This window comes from Sturnira hondurensis, unplaced genomic scaffold, assembly GCF_014824575.4.
Source record: "Sturnira hondurensis isolate 20B ecotype Veracruz unplaced genomic scaffold, ASM1482457v3 Scaffold0006413, whole genome shotgun sequence".
In the NCBI taxonomy this organism is placed as follows: domain Eukaryota; kingdom Metazoa; phylum Chordata; class Mammalia; order Chiroptera; family Phyllostomidae; genus Sturnira; species Sturnira hondurensis.
Window position 1 is genome coordinate 44,136,159 of NW_028079044.1, and position 16,905 is coordinate 44,153,063.

Sequence of the window (16,905 nt, forward strand, 5' to 3'; positions counted from 1 at the left end):
TCTTTCCTGGCTTACTGAGAATCTGGAGACAAGGAAAACGGAGTTCTTTCCCTTGAGGAATTCACAGTCTGGCGGGGAAGCTAGAGAAGCAAACACTTGGTCACAGCCCGTGCAAGAGACGCTGGCGGTGAAGGAGGGCTCGCCTGTGCTTGGGGGCGTCCTGGAGGCAATTCCTGAGCCCTGGAGGGTGGTCAGAGACTGCCAGGGGAAGGGCCGGCAGAGTGCAGAGGGGCTCGGCCAGTGCGGGGCAGCTGATCGGCCGAGGGTGGAGGTGGGAGACAGGATCGAGGTGAGTGGCAGTAAGAGACGAAGGTGCTCGGGGCCAACTAGTGAAAAGTCTCGCTGTTGTGCGTAGCAGGCCGTGGTTTGAGAAAGGTGGCTAGTGGGAGTAGAAAGGGTAGACTGCGGGGAGACTCAGGCAGAGCTGCATGAAGAACCTTGGCAGTGCTCTGAGTAGGAAATCCTGAGGCCTTGAGTTAGGACAGCAGCAGGGAGAATGCAGAGGAGACAGGCAGAGTAGTTTAAACACAGAGATTCCATGTACTGTCTTAGCTCCCTGGATGAGTGGTATTGATGACCCTCTAAAATAAAATATTATGTCATCTCAAATTTCTCATCTTCTGATCTTTGCTTAGTTCGCGCTCTACTTTGGATCTGAACAATGGTGAGTCGTAGACCTTCTCGGGGCTGGCCCGTCAGTTTTCCTCTTGTGTGGTTTCCTGGTTAATTGCCCAGAACAAAGGAATAGAACGTGTGCGTTCGATTTTCTGCTTTTGCTTGGTAATCTAGAGATGGTCGTTAAACCTCCTCTTATAAGAGGTATCCAATACATGTACTGAGTTTGGGGATATTTTCAATATTTGTTGGCTTGAAATGAATATTGTATGACTATCAAAAACTGGTTGGTTATTGTCTCAGCAGTACAATGCACTGGGTTTTGATTATTTGAAGCCCTCGTATTTTGAGATGGCATGTATTGACAGTATTTAAATAAGGGGAAGCGAGTCTTACGTGACGGCAGCTGAGGACGAAGCCCGTTTCCGAAACAACAGTGGATAGACTGATGAGTACGGGATAATGAGAAAGGGTACATCTGACTATGAGTGTCAGCTCATTTGGAGGAAATATTTTGAAACCCTCCGTTCAGTTTACTTTCAGCATCTTTAGTGGAGTGTGTCGAAAGAGCCATGGAAGTGAAAACGGGCAGGAATTGAAGACGTTGGTAGCGCTGTGTCAGCTAAACACAGCTAGGCTAATTCAGGCCTCCCGCTGCCCTGGGGCCTGAGAGAGCTCATCCCAGATAGAAGCCCAGGTGTGTCAGTCTTGTCGTTTCTTTTGGGGTGATTCCATATCATTTTTATGTAATTGAGCATACATATTGTGGGTACCCACTATATGCAAGGTCTACAGGTATGTGTTCTGCCTAATAATGTTAATAATCATACCAGTATTTATTAATTGCTTGCTATATGTCAGGCACTACTCTAAGAATTTTTCATACCTTAACACATTTAACCCTTTGACAGCTCCGTGGAGTAGGTACAGTTATCAGCTCCGTTGTACAGCTGCATATTAGCTGAGAAGTAGAGACAGAGAAAGTAAAGTAACTTGCCCCAGAGGACCCAGCTACAAAAGTGAAGGAGCCAGGGCTGCAACCCAGGCGGGCTGTCCCCAGAGCCTACTGTGCAGAATGCTGTCATCCGCCCTCCCTCCTCTTATCGCACTGCCCAGAGAGCCCGGCTTAGTCATCACTTTCTCCGCCGTTCACCTGGTTTCCTCACCCCACCCTCAGAGATCCTCTGTGTTACCGTTGTACTTTGTACAACACACACGTTATTTCACTTACTGAACAGAACGTAAATGTTGGAGTCTGTCCCCCCACCAGGCCCAGCCTGAGTCCCCTTTGTGTCCATGCCTGGCACTTGCGCAGTGATGAGCATGGAGCAGATGTTAGGCAAAGACACCTTGAATTGAGTTGGCTTGACTTCAGCCCACACAGTGCTTGTCCTCCAAGAGCTTTCGTTTTACCTGGAAGAGAAGCTGCATCTCCATGAAACCACTGAATGATGAAAAAGTTAAAGCTAAGAGTACAGTATAGGCAGCAGGTGGTGTGAGGTTTCAAGGAAGGGAGGTTGGCTGTAGGGATTGACTGGGGCTGGGCGGGGCTGGGCGGGGCTGGGCTGAGTTGGATTGGCTAGAGGTACCTCCTCCTCCACGAATACCTGGGGTCTGAGACGCATAAAGATTATAGCTAAGGGAAGAAGGAAGACCCTCAATCAGAATGTTAACCTCAGGGGGCTAAGACTGAAATGCTCACATTAAAGGGGGCAGCAGGGTTGCCTCAGAAAATGGAGGTGGCAGGGCAGGCCCTTGTGTTTGACGCAGGTCAGATATCAATCAGCTCTCCGAAGAGGCCAACCCTGTCCTTGTCTGGGAGCTTCTTTCCATAGTGTCTGTGTATGCAAAGCCCTCACAGGACTGCTTTGCATTTTGTGACTACGCCAGGCAGACACTCAGGCCCTGAGGGTTACAGCACTTGGGCTCCCGCAACAGCCTGTCTGTCTCCTGTGTGACCAAGCTCCCCGGGGGCAAGGATTGCTTTCGCCAATACCAGTCACAGTGCCTGGGGCACATAGCAGTGGTAAAAATGATAATCATGCGTGGCAGTAACAATGTTGTAAGGATGTAACACTGATTTTAATAAAATGTAGAAGATAAATAACATTTACTGGATCCTTATCTCCTAGCCATTGTTCTGATTGAATTGTTTTGATTCAGTCCATGTTTGTTGAACATCTTTGTTGAAAATTGATGTCTTGAATTTTGCCAGCCTGTGAAGGTCGTATCACCCAGGAAAACCCAATAGGCCTTATCTGGGCGTTTTCTGCATCTTAATTCTGCAAAAGCCATTCACACACAGCAGTCTTAGGTGCCAGAGAGCATTGCAGATTAGGGCCTGGTCCCCTCTACGGCAACTTGGTCCCGACCTAGGGAGGTCTAACCTCAACTAGGTCCAGCAACTTGATCCCATCCATTTAGGATAGGCCCCCCATCCCAGGAAGAAACTGTGCTGCAAAGCTGGACACCCAACAGTACCATAGAGTGACCTCAGTGCCACACGCACACACTGTTCCGAGTTCTTCTCCCACTTAGAGTCTGCGATGTGTCCAAGTTGACAGGTGGGACCACTCTGACCCCTCGCTGTGGGTTACTGGGGAGGAGGAACAAGCAAGGAGTTGGCCCAAACACAGACACTGTAACTATAAAGTTTTGAACTTGGAACCAGTGTTCTTCTGCACCTCAGGGAGGCCCCCAAACCTTCCGTGGACAGCCCAGCCTCTTCAGATGAGCTGTCCTAGAGTTGTACAACAAAATAACCTGGACAGCCCAGCAAGCATCTCAGGCAGGCAACACACATCTGTAAAGTGTTTTCTTTATACGCCACTAACTCATGAGAGAGGTGCTTTTAGAGAAACGCCCAGGCTTCATGAAAAAGCACATAGCAGTCACCTTGTATCCCCAGCCATCCTGAAACCATCTAACTGGTGGCCAAAGTTGGGAGCCTGAAGACAGACAAATGACTAATCCCAGAGCTGTGTGTGGCCACGACCAAATGTATTTCCTGACCACAAGACCATGTCTAGAGTCTCCTTTGTAATTACCACACGGCCTACTGTAATTGTAAAACTTATATTTACTTCCTGCCTTTGACATGTGATCCAGGGTCCCAGGCTGCACCCCGAGCTAGAGTGAAATCCTCTGTTGTTTGCCTGAAACAACAGAGTTGTCACTGTGTGTGTGTGTGTGTCGCCACCTCTGTTAAACATGGCAAGTGTGTCCTTATGAAAAATATGCCCACTCCTGCCCTGTTGGACAAAGCCCTTTACTGAATCAGAGGTTTGCTGGATGCCTGTCACTGTTTGCCAGGGACACTTTGGACTCTGAGAAGCTTCACTGAGCCAGACACCACAGACCCCGCAAGAGAACAGGGGAGGGGGGAGGGAAGGAGACAGACCAGAAAATGCCTCCCTGCTCAGGTAAGTGCTGTGCAGAGAGTCACCACAGAGTGATGTGACGGAGAGTGCCTAGGGGTCTTCCAAGAAGCCCCCCTCCAAAGAGATGACATTTAAACTGACATTTTAAAATGACAAAGAGTAGGACACGCAAAGATCAGGAGGAAGAACATTCCAGACAGGTTAGTGTAAAAGCTCAACTTTAGGACAGAGCTTGGTGTGTTGCAGAAACGCAAAAGTGCCGTGTGGCGCATGGGGAGGGAGGCCGGTCAGAGGGGTGCCCGGGCAGGCCCCGGAAACGGTGCACGGGGCTTCCAGCAGGCGGCCTGCTGGGCATGGTCTGGGCTGGAGGCCATCCTGGCTCAGACTGAGATGGAGTGGCGACTGAGAGACCGGTGTAGACTTAGATTAGGGAATGTAGCTGAGAACCAGTCCATAGGCCTTGCCATTGGTTTAGATGAGAGGAATGAAGGGAAAGGATAACCAGGGTGATGCCAAAGGTTTGGGCTTGAGCAACGAGGAAGGTGGCCAAGGGGGGAAGGACTGAAGGCCGAGCCGTCAAGCTCTTCATCGGCAGTTGTAACTGACTAACCGTGACCCCATGTCTTGGAGTCCAGTGGATGCCCTCACTGCCCACCCCCAGCTTTACGTCACTGGGGAGTATTCATAGACTTTTGAAACCCTTACCTGTTCACTGAAGGCTGCTTCAAGCATTTCCCTGGGTTCTCCATCTTTTTGGTGTTCATTTTTTGACTTCAGATAAACCCCATTTAAGGTACTAACATCCCCCGTGGGTAGTCTGTAATTTTGGTTTCTGTACGGGCTTCCCTCCTCCACAGCTCGCTGGCATGCCCTGGGCCCATGCGTGGGTGTGCGATGTGGCTCCGTGGCCTGCCCGGCTGCTCGGGGCTCGCAGCGGCGTGGGTGTCTGGCGGCATAGCTCGGAGGTGTTGGTGGCCAATGGCGTGCCCAGGGGTCTCGTCCCTCTCTTCGTCACCAGGAACATTTTGAGACCCTTTTACTAACATGGAACTAATGCAGTCCCGTTATTTCTTTATTATAATACTGGTATTATCTGCCTTTGCCTTAAAAGTATTGTGGGGGCTTAAGTTCCTGTCTACACAATGGGAAACGCAGCAGGTTGGTGTTTTGTGAATATTTGGTGAGGAGTAAGTGAGAGGAAGTACATAATGTGCTCATTAGCACAGTGGCCATTCGTAGCATCCCGTAGACTTAACCTGTGACTGTTAATAAAATAGTGACTCGGGCGGGGAGGATTGGCTCTCAGACCCAAACACTGGTTTTAGTGTTCAGATTAACTGGCCAGGAACACAGAGCCGTGCATCGATGGACTAAATTCCTGCGTGATTTCATCTATTTTTCCCCACAATTTCCTGTTACCAGGCTTATCAGATGCTTGCCTTGGGTCAGCTAAATTCAAGTGAGTGGTCTTGACTGCCAGATGTGGCCTTGTAGAATCCCAGCGTTAATATCGCTTTCTATAAATGCAGCTCTCGGATGAGGAACTGTGCTATCTCAGGAGAAGTTCAGCCACGGAGACTTTTCTCTTTTTAGACTCCTGATCTGTGGGCTTCTCCTCACCATGGGCTCCTCCTCCGCCTTTCTTCCGTCGAACCCCTGCCTTTGCGATTGCTGGTGCTGACAGCCACCTCCAGTGCGGGTTCCCCACTCGCCTTCCCTCGCGGTTGGCGTGGCACTTGCCTTGTGCTTTCTTGCTTCCTCTACCTTTTGCAATTTAAAAATAGAAAATAAAAAAAATAAACCACAGCCTTTCACGTCGGCTGAACTCTGTTGTTCAGCCGACAGATTTTCCGGTGAATTCCACGGTGTAACACACACAGTCAGAAATCTGCCGCTGGTGCAGAATCAGCCCTGCGAGCGTGGACAGAGGGACGCCCTAATCCGGACCGTGCAGCCCCGATCAGAAATGGGCGGCCACAGCCCACCAGAGGAGCCTGGGGAAGCCCGCCAGCCCTGCTCCGGGCTTTCCTCCTCACCTGTCCAGCTTTCCTGAGCCCTCGTGCGGAATCACTGGGTGGCCAAAGGACCCTGAGGGGCCTGGACTCCCCCTGTGAAGACCAGAGGCAGGTCCCCCTCCCCACACAGTAACAAGCGGACTAAAATGTGGCAGCCTCCACGTTCTCTATAAGCTTGTTGCTGCCGGAATATTTTTGGAAGTATTTTTACAGTTTTTCTTTGGAAATAGGTTGGCTACAAGTAGTTGGTTTAATTTATAATTGTTAACTTATCAGCAGTAATCTTAGCACACCCGAGAATTACTGCGTGAACACCCACGTCCAGCCTGCACGTTGCTTCCAAGAGAAACGCTTTTGATCACCAAATCAACAGTATACGAGGTTAACCGGACATTACGTTTTGTTCACCTTTAGTCGTCATTAATTCCACTTCGTAGTTCTCCTGTTTGAAGCCAGTAAATGGTTTTCAAGGCCTCAGCCATAACGGAGTTGTTTTTAAATAACTTAATAAATACATTCTTAAAATTCCTTCATCTTAATGTCTGCTCTGGTGATGTTGGTTGATAGAACCCACATTTAAAAAGTGCTTTGGGGGGGGTCCTCAGTAATGTCTAGAAGAATAAAAGGGTCCTAAGACCAGCCCTGGCTGGTGTAGCTCGGTGGATTGAGCACGGGCCTGTGAACCAAGCAAAGGATTTCGGTTCGATTCCCAGTCAGGGCGCATGCCTGGGTTGCAGGCCAGTTCCCTGCAGGAGACACAGGGGAGGCAACCATACATTGACATTTCTCTCCCTCTCTCCTTCCCTCCCCTCTAAAGATAAATAAATAAAATCTTTAGGAAAGGGAGGTCCTAAGACCAAAAAACTAGAAAACGCCCGCACTGCCTCCCAGCCGTTAGTCTTCACTGAGTGTTTCCTGTTTCCTTGGCCCTGGAGCTGCGCAGGGCACACTCCGCCCCTTTGAATTTGTGCAGGAGGCTGTAGACCTCTCTAGCCCGAGGTCCCCCCGAAGGAGGTAAAAGGGACAAGCGGGTCCTCCTGACACCACAGCCACGTTCCTGGTCACCAGGCGGCACTCCTCACCAGGTAACTCTCTGTGACTCTGGAAGGACGATTCTACCGCTCGGAGTCTCAGCGTCTGCACCAAATGCAGACAGAACCCTCCCTACCCGGCGCGATTCTTTCAGGAGCAGGAGGGTGAATGCGCAGCCACGTGCCCAGCCCAGGTGCTGACACCAGTACGCTCAGCAGCTGTTAACCTCCTCCCTTCCATTCCCCCCGATCGCGTTGTATGAGACCGGGGAGGCTCAGCCACTTCCTTCCCCCCCCCAGATGGTCTGCAGGCTGACCGAGAGGCGGAGGGGGAGGGCCCAGAAGGAGTGGATGAAGACATGATCGTGACCCAGAGTCAGACCAACTTCATCTGCCCCATCACGCAGGTACTGTGCCCTCCTTCCTCCCCTGAGAGACAAAGCCCGTGGCGTTTGGGAGTGCCTGTTTGCTCTCCGACTGGATCCTCCACCACGGTCCAGGAGGGAGGAGAGGGCTGGGTGAGAAGGACCGAAGAGTCCGCACATGGGAGGTCCTTGGGCCAGAAGAGTTTTCAATCGACCCCGCCCCTGTAGGCGTAAAGTCCAGGCCTACAGGCCAAGTGGCATTGCTACCCCTCGCCTCCCTGCTGTTTCTTCGGTGGTCACCTGTGCTAATCATTTAAAGCCACAACACCGGGAGCTTAAAGATACAAAGCCCTGGGACTAGCGCCCAGGAATTGGTGATGTAAGTTCCTGGAAGTGGACCCTTGTAGCATCACTAATAGACTAATGCGTCCTTGATTGCAGCTGGAAATGAAGAAGCCAGTGAAAAATAAAGTGTGTGGCCACATCTATGAAGAAGAAGCCATTGTTCGGATGATTGAGTCCAAGCACAGACGGAAGAAAAAGGCCTGGTGAGTGGGCCCAGGAGGGCAATGGAGCCGCCCTGGTGCGGGGTGGCCGCGGGAGCTGTGTCCGTGCTGGAGGAACAGCCGCTGCATGGTCCCCCCGAAAGCACATTCACCTCCCAGACAGTGTGGCCAGGCCCGCTGGCTTTCTAGAAAAACAGCGCATGGGGGGAAATGAGTGATCTTCTCCGGAGAAGCTGGAGGACCTTCCACCACACCTTTTTAACTAGGAGAAAAAGGAACGGGGTTGCATTTTCATCGTTGGGTAACAGGTATTTTTATGAAATTTGTGCTATCGCCAGAAAAAATCAAAGAGCTGTGATACTAAAAGACAGAAAATCTTTCATATCTTTAATTACTTCAATAACGCTCCCCAAAGATTTCAGTAAATTCATGGGTAATTGATCAATGAGAAATTATTATGATTTTTTTTAATTGGAATTTTTGGAGAATCTTAATACAGATAATTTCCCCCACCTTCTCACCCCTGCTTGACCGTGGAGGACAGGGCTCTGTTCCTGAGCTAACACAGAACCTGGAGCTGGCTAGACTGACTTTTTAGGTATTATGCTCTTATCACAGGTTTGGAATTGTCACAGGAATGGAATTGCAGGTGTGCCCGGTTCTCAGTGGACTCCTGATAACAGGCCCTTTGATGTGTGCTTTGCTTCCCCAGGGCCCAGAAGTTTGCTGGTCCAGACCCAGAGCTGGAATCCCCACCAGTCCCCTGCTGGGTGTGGACTGGTAGGGAGTGTTTGGGACTGCAGATGTCCCGGTGGTCACTCAGGCCAGAAAGCTCCCTGTTCATTCTAGAAGAGCAGCCTGCTCGCTGCCGAGGGGAGAGCGCTTCAGTGCGGTTTTTGCCTGTCTCGAGTTTCCAGCCGACGGTGGAGATGCCCTGTTTCCCTAGTTAACCTCCCATCTCAACCTGTAAACATGATTTTCTTTGTTTCTGAGTTACTCATCCTATCTTTTCTACTGACATTCCTTCTGTTCATTCTCTGGAAAGCAAGATGTTGACTTTTTCATGTAATTGCTAGAAATAGGTATTCCCAGATAGTTCTCTTCCACGGCTCTTAATTATTAAAGTGCACAGTATTCCCCTAGAATCGGCTTTGACAAGGGGGGCTGCTGATGACCACACAGCCCTCACGAGACCCAGGATGGGTGGGGTGACTCCCTGAACGGCTTCACCTTTTAAACAGATCTTCCTAGTTATGTACTTTGACTTCCTAACGCCCTTGGCCTTTTTTGGAAGCACTTGAGTAACACCACTTAAGACAAAAAAAAAATCTTCTTTCTCTCACTTCTATAGCTTGAGTGCAGGTTTTGCCAAATCTTCAGATTCTCATAGCTTAATGATAATAACCGTGAAGTCCAAGTGGAAGAAGTCTGGGAGGTTTATAAAGAAGGTAGTATTTCTCCTGGCCTTAAAAATGAGGCAGATCTCAGAGAATTTTCTGGCAACGAGTCCTGCCCTGCCCAGAGCCTACCCAGCTGAGAGACTGTGGGTGCTGTTTTAGTCACTGAGTGTCAGGGGGACAGCGGAAGGAGGGCAGACAAGGATGATAGGGGAATAGTGTGAAGTTCATTACCGAGGGCGTTGAACGTCATGATTTTGTTAGTTTTCTCACGTAGAAATGGGTGCTGATAGTTGCAGTTGCCGCATTGGCCTGTTTGGAATCTGAATAAGAAATATGTGAGGTATTTAAAGTGACTGGCCCACGGTGAGACTCAGTGTGCATGATCCCGTCATCATTGTCATCGTCATCATTTCTGCCACCATTATGCTATCAACAGGCACGAGAGACCATTTCGGGGGAGCTAGGTGGGCGCACCTGGAGTTTCGGAACTTCCTCCAGTAGCAGTTCACGGGGTGAATTAGAAGGCATGCGGGGAAATGTCCATGAGGGCGCTTTTGTAGCAGATCAGGTCATAAATAGTGAGAGCCCGAACTGAGGCAGGAGTGAAATCAGAGCGGAGGGAAAACGATCGAATCTGGTGGCTGAAGGGAGGTGAAGGAGGGCCAAGGCGTCCAGACGGGCGTCTCGGAGGCGCAGCCGTCATTCCCCAGCAGAGGAGCCACGCAGCTCCTGCCAAGTCTGTGGTCCCCGGAGTCCAGCCGTGTGGAGGTGTCCTGGAGGTGTGCCCATGTGGATTTGCGAACTTGAGAGAGAGCTCTGAACTTGCGCTGTTGATTGTGAGGCCGACAGCACCAAGGCGTCAAACGCGGTGGTGACTGCCCCCTGAGAGCTGCAAGGGCAGGACCTGGGCTTGGCTCTGCTCTGTTCACAGGCTGCTTTCGGCACTTGACCCAGGGTCTGAGCCAAACCCTCCTCAGTGGAAGGGCAGTCAGAGGAGCAAGGCCCTGGTGAAGCTGTCTAAGACGTGGTCTGGAAAGAGGAAAGCGAGGAGGGCGAGTGAAATGGGAGCCCTGGTGGGGGCTGCTGGGTCTAGACAGTGGTGGGGGATGGGACCTCTTCGCAGCGAGCCTCAGAGGCCCTGCTGAAGCTCGAGGGCGTGTCACTTCCCATGAGGCCCATGCGTGTGATGAGCAGTCCTTGTGATTAAAGATGTCTGTCTGTGACACACAGTTTGAGAAACCTCAGCTCTTCCTGCTGGATTGTTCTCGCTGCGCTCACCAGCCTGCAGGGCCGCGTCCACTGTGTCCCTGGGCACTGGCTGGAGGCTGCTGCCCCTGCTCCGGTCTCTGCCCTCCCTCCCCCATGGGTTTGAGTCAGGGCCCTCACTAAATGCAGTAGTTAGGATGATTCCCTGAAATCCCTCTCTTAATAATCAGGCTGTTTATTATTTTACTAATAAAGCTGTCTTATGATGTTTACGCTTATAAGGTGTTTCCAGGTTTCCACAGTCACCTTCCATCTTCTGTGTAGGAACCCCCATCTGTGTAACGAGGTCGTGATCATGAGCCTGTAGCGTGAACGTGAACAGCAGAACTCCAGCTCTGCACGTGTTGTGATTTACCAACAAGTCGTTTAACCTCTCGGAGCCTCAGTTTCTCCATCTGTAGGGCAGAAATAACAACGTGTCCCAGAACTCAGGGTTCAGGAAGTGGTGGGGAATTCCAGCCTAGCTCTGGACCAGCAAATGGCTTGGCCCTGGAGTAGCAAACCACTCAGGAGAAGGCACTTTGGGGGCAACAGAGCGCTGAACAAGCAGCTCCCTGGTTGTTAAGGCCAGAGACCGGTGGTGTCGCTAGCACTGACCTCACTGCTTAGAGGTCAGCGCGTAATTTTAAACTCAGGGGGTGTTGTATCAGTAGGTTACAGTTACTCTCCGCGTTTCAGTATGATGGGAATCCATCCCACTCAGAGTTCCAGAGGGTCTGTAGACCTTCTCTCTAGAACTTTCTGGAGCTGGATTGGACCTTGGAATTGTTGGTCCTCATAATACTCACAATCCTATGCTTTGAGGCTGATGCTGAGGCCAGGGTTCTCCACAGCCTTCCGGGACCCCCGAGACTTGGGCTCCCTTTGTTCAGCAGACACTTGCATGTTTGCTGGCTGCCGCTGTAGAATGTTCCGCCCTGTCGGTGACCCGAGTGCAGGACCGGCCTCTCCCTTGAGGTCTGCAGGTCTGACTCCTGCACAGCGATGACGCAAGAGCTAGAGAGCTTGAGACTGGGCATGGCCACACCCGACCTACTCACCGGGATGTTGTGGGGATTAGCACACTGTTGCTTGTGGCGAGTGCCGTTTCCCTGCAGGAGTGGTGCCCTGGTTCAGTATCGTGTCGTGATGGCCTGGCCTCAGCCTTTGTGGCTTCAAAACCTGTGTTTGTTTACTTGAGATGGGGTGAGAAACAAGTTTGTCCCCCAGCCACCGCCCCCACCCCACCCCCCTCCAGGGAGCCTTGAACTCTCCCTCGTGCTGGACAGCGTGCCCCGCCCCATGCCTCTATGGGCACCAAGTCCGTGTGGCTCCAGTATGTTGCTCAGGCTGGTGGCTCTTCTCCGCAAGCTTCTTGCGTGCAGAGCAGTTCCTAGAGCAGGGATCATGCCAGGTGGTGGCAAGTTCCTTGACCCCTGTTGCATGTCACCCTGTGATTTCTCACAACACCCCATCCTCTGCCTTCCACTTTATAGAAGAAGAAACTGAGGCACTGGAATTGGGTCCTCGCCCAGAGTGGCACAGCCAGGAGGTGTGAGCCAGGTCTTTTTCACTCCTGACCCTGTATTTGTGTCATCGGGCCACCTGGCTCCCCTCGGGCAGGCTTTTGGCTAATGCTTCTGTCCCCAGAGTTGGCCCCTAAGTGAGCTCAGACCTCTGTGTCCAACGTGGCTCACCCTGGGCCTGGCCCTTCCTGGTGGGCGCGCCTGCCCGCCCTGCAGTGGAGCGATGTGGTTCATCCCGCCAGACACTCTCCGAATGCTCTCGTTTACCAACTAAAACCACTGATGTCGTCACCTCGAGCCCCACTTCCCCGTCCACCGCTTATTCACCGTCTGCCTGCTGGCGGTGAAGCCTTCGTTCTGTGGAGGGGGGAGCGCAAGGCCGGGCCAGCACTCAGAGTGGTTGTCCAGTGGGCTGAAAATGTCAAGTGAGGTTCATCCCAGCCACCTACTTCAAGTCACAGTTCCATGTCCCAGAGGTTGAAATGATGAAAAATGCCCTTTCTGGAGTCTCAAAAGTGTCTGTGTCCTTTTCACGTGTGCAGCTGTTTACTCTCGTTCTTAAAGAACCAGTTCACTGGAGGCGTGAGGTGTCTGGAGTGAGTGGAAGACATCCCTCAAGCACCTTCAGTCCTCACCCCAGGGCTGTCCAACCTTCTGGCGTCTCTGGGCCACACTGGACGGAGAATTGTCGTCTTGGGCCACACAGTAAACACACAAACACTAACGAAAACCAAGAAATCTCATAATGTTGTGAGCAAATTGACGGTTTTGTGCCGGGTAAAGCCCAGTCATCGGGATGAGACACACCCGGGCCCCATCGTCCGCTCCCCTCTCCTACGGCAGCCTCGCCAGAATCACATCTCAGCGCCGTGCCCGACCGCCGGAGCACGTTTTAGTGCTCTAAAAGCAAACACCGTGAACACACGCTCCACGTGCCGTGCGTCACAGTGACGATGTCCCTCTGGTGTGACGTCGCCCCGACTCAGAGATCAGGGCCGAGCAGCTTCTCTTGCGTCCCGACCCGTTGCGCTTCCTGCTGCTGGACAAATGAAAGCTCCCATGATCCACCGTCTTCCCCTGGGCTCTGTCTTTTGTCTCGTATTTATTATTTTCAACCTTGTATGTTGTTTTTGATCTCACCATACCCGTGCTATTTGAGGAGTTGTCTCAGATCACTAGGCTGGAGCCGTGTGGGGGCAGGAACCTGCATTTGCATTTCATAGTTGGGTGCCTGGGACCTGGCACAGGACAGGTCACAAAGAAGGGCCAAGTGAATGCGGGAAAGTGGGCACACACCTGTTGGCTGTGTGAGGACAGAGGGACCATCAGCTCTAAAGGGTGTTAGAACGGTGATCAGGGAACAGATGTGGTTTGGGGAGCGAGCGATGCCAGCGGGGGGCTGCCTGTGGTCCCTGAAGCAGTGGCTCTTCCCCATTTTAAATCGGAGGCTCAGGAGGCTCAGGAAGGTAAAATGAGTTGCCTGTGGTCTCATAACTAGCAAGTAGGCGGGGGACACAGAATTCAGACCTAGGTCAGCTTGACTCCCAGTGCTGGACGCTTTCCTCCACCCAAGGCTTGCTCATGTTGAGGAGAAATCAGGTGACTTCATCCGACCCACCGCCCACAGAGGAGACCACATCTAAACAGCCATGGGTGTAAGTTCCTCCCTGCCGGCCTGTGCGTGAGTCACACGCTGAGCTCCCCGGTGGCAGCCGAGGTCTCCACTGGCTCACTCAGTCTCTGCACCCGGAGGCCCGGTGGGCATTTCGGAGGGAACGCGCACCTGTGAGCCCTCGCGGTTCCTCCCCAGCCTGGTTTTCTAGTTGTTCCCCTAAGAGGAGAGGGCACCTACCACCCACCAGCTCAGGCCGAGCCCCAATGGAGCTCTTCTCTCTCTTTTCACTCGGATCCATCAGCAAGTCCGCGGGGGTCTGCTCTCGGTTCTGTCCTGAAGCTCATCGCTGCTGCCCCCCTCATCCACGCTGCCCCTCTCTCGCGGACTGCCACTCTGCCTGTGTTCCCCACTGAGCAGCCAGAGCCACGTTTCCTAAATGTCAGCTGAATCACACCCTCCCTGATGCAAGCCCTCCTCTGCATTCTCTCCAAATTAGAGAGCAAACCCAAAGCCCCATCAGCCCCTGGCCCCATCTCCAGGTGCCCTCCCTCCTTCCTGCCCTGGGTGTTTCAGTCATCCTGACCTCGTCTGTTGTCCAGGCCAACAGGCTGCTGCCTCCTGGGCTCCTACACGCGCCGCTGCCCAGCCTGGCCACACAGGGCACTTGTTCTAGAGAAGACCTCAGCGAGGCTTGCCCTGACCCCCACTGGGAAAGCCTGGTGTCCTGTTGTCCCTCCCCCGCTCGACCTTCCTTGCCTTTGCAGCACTTAACACAGACTGAACTTCCAGTCTGCATCTGTCTGGTGACTTAGTGACCACTTGTGTCCCCCACTGGACAGAGAGTGCCAGGGAGAGGGCACAGGGTGGGTGTTGCCTGTGCCCCCCGCTCAAGACAGGGCCCGGTGCAGGTGGGCCTCCGGGAGCTTGAGAATGAGTGCATGTTGCCCCCAAGGTCTAAAACACGCTTCTTTCTGGTAAAACGTCCTGTAAGTGCCTGTGTGAGAAAGAAGTTTATGCTGAAGGGCATTCGAGGCGAGTGACCTGACTTCATTTTCCAATCCCTCCCAGTTGCCCTAAAATTGGCTGCAGCCACACGGATGTGAGAATGAGTGACCTCGTCCAGGAGGAAGCACTCAGAAGGGCGATCGAGAGCCACAACAAGAAGAGGCATCGGGAGTCCGAGTAGGAAGACCCGCCTTCCCGCAGGGGAGCCCGCAGCCTACCTCCTACCCCAGCCACCTGGACACCGCGCGCCTGCCCAGGCACTTGGACTGGCTGCGTTGCATGCCTCGTTTGGGGTAAAACTTGAAGGTTTAAGTGTCATCAGAAGCATTTTTCTATGTTGCAATAAAAAGTCAAGGAAAGCATATTGTTTATTTTCAAGTATTCTGTAACTTAAAATAAAACTCTGATCACGTGCAGCTGCACCCGCTCCTGTGGGCGCAGCGCCCGCTCCCGTGGGTGCAGCGCCCACGATGTGCATTGCCCTGTGGTGTGGGCTCAGGCGCCCAACCTTTCTGTGTCTCCTGCTCTGGGCTGTTTGTACCCATGTCGTCGTTTTAACTGAGCCACGTGTTTCCAGGGACGTTTGAAAGGAGACAGACACATAGAGACACCCCAACTGGGAGCACTTCCTGTCAGTACAGTGAGTGACAGCATGAGGTGATCAAGTGAAGCCAGTGTACTTACCCATAAAGGGTCACGTTGTATAGTGACAGTCGCAAACACGGAGAAGCGGTTCTTTGTCACTCTGACTGCACAGGGTGCTCCGTAGCAGGTCAGTCTGGGCCGCGGTCATGGCTGCCCACCCCCCACCCCCCACCCCCAGGCTCTGCACTGTTGTCCATGGGAAGCCACCACACTTTGGCTGTCCTCTGCCTTGCCTGGCGGCTCTCCACAAGTGACTTCCTCCCGCCCAGGACCGTGGGGTCTCCACCACGAACTAAAGGTGCTGAGCCAGTCACCCTCTAATGCCCCTTCAGCCCCAAAAGTCGGTGGCCTGACCACCAGCAGTCTTTATACCTAATCTCGTTGGTTATATTCTGATTGTGTGAAGGGCACTAACCTGTTAATAGTCTTCGCAGCAACCTTTTACCAACTAGAATATTCAATGAAACCAACCTCATATCCTGAATACACCAGGAAACCAAGAATAGAGAATAATGGCTAACGTTTCTTGAGCACTGACTGTATACCAGGTGCTATTCCAGCTTACATATGTATTAATTCCTGTAATCGCTTGATGAGTGTGCTATGGTTATTGTTCCCACCTTCCAGATAAGTAAACTGAGGCCCAGAGAAGGGAGTAACCCATGGACGTTCATAGAGCCAGTCAGTGGCTGAGCTGGGACGGGAGGTCAGCTTGTCTGGTCTCCAAGACTGTGTTTTTAATTCTGTGTCCTCTCCTCCTTACTGATTTCTGTAGAATCTCAAAATACAATCCAAGTCCACCTCTAAAAACTGAACCCTTTGTTAACAAGCATAGATGTGTGTGCAAAAAATGTGCATTCAAATGCAGAGAATCACTGGATTGGTCATCTGAGAGGCAGTGAGGGCCGCAGACTAACAACATTTCAGTCGAAAAACCTGGTCTGAAAAGGGCAGCATGAACTTTGAAAACATTTTCGTGGAATTCAGAAAGTAGTATGACATTCAGTCGCTACAAGCTAAGTGATTTTGAATTTCTTAAGATGCTTTATCTGAATCAGACTTCCTGAGGAAATGATTAAGTTTAAGCCAGAACAAACATACTTTTCATGGAATGTGGTTCTTTTGTGAAATACTTTGTTTCCTAAACAGAGAGAGACCAGCATGAAATGCTCGCGCAAGGTTCAAGCTGCATTTTTCCCAAGTCTTTCTAAAGAGAATGCACGCTATTAGTGTAGACACCAGTATCCGATTGAAAAATGCAAAATGACCGTATTCAGCAATGGAAAAAGTATAGTGTGTATATCTTGTGAAACTTTTGCCTTTTTTAGTCTCCAGAAACTATGTTTTGTATATTTGTCTAGCCAATTAAAGAATGTGAAGTTTTATATAAAATGTGTTTGCATCTTCGAAGACGCAGGCATTTGGTCGTCTTTGTCACTCCAGCACACGCGTTCGATTTCCATTACAGGGGTTTTCCCCCGACGTGCCCCCGTTTCTTCAGATGAAGATGTGTTTATCTCACTGAGAAGCCCAGCAACATAAGGCGACTGAAAGGGC

At 51.7% G+C, this 16,905-nt stretch overlaps 1 protein-coding gene across 3 annotated transcripts in view; it reads left to right on the forward strand.

Moving 5' to 3' along the window:
- NSMCE2 (NSE2 SUMO ligase component of SMC5/6 complex) overlaps positions 1 to 16,592 on the forward strand; it is a 196,562-nt gene extending 179,970 nt beyond the window's left edge. For all 3 annotated transcript variants that reach the window (XM_037048528.1, XM_037048529.1, XM_037048530.1), the window contains 3 exons: positions 7,342 to 7,448; positions 7,848 to 7,954; positions 14,767 to 16,592. In XM_037048528.1, coding sequence (XP_036904423.1) covers positions 7,342 to 7,448; positions 7,848 to 7,954; positions 14,767 to 14,884 — 332 coding nt within the window. In that variant the 3' untranslated portion in view covers positions 14,885 to 16,592. The remainder of the gene's footprint in view (positions 1 to 7,341; positions 7,449 to 7,847; positions 7,955 to 14,766) is intronic.
- Positions 16,593 to 16,905: the final 313 nt, after the last annotated feature.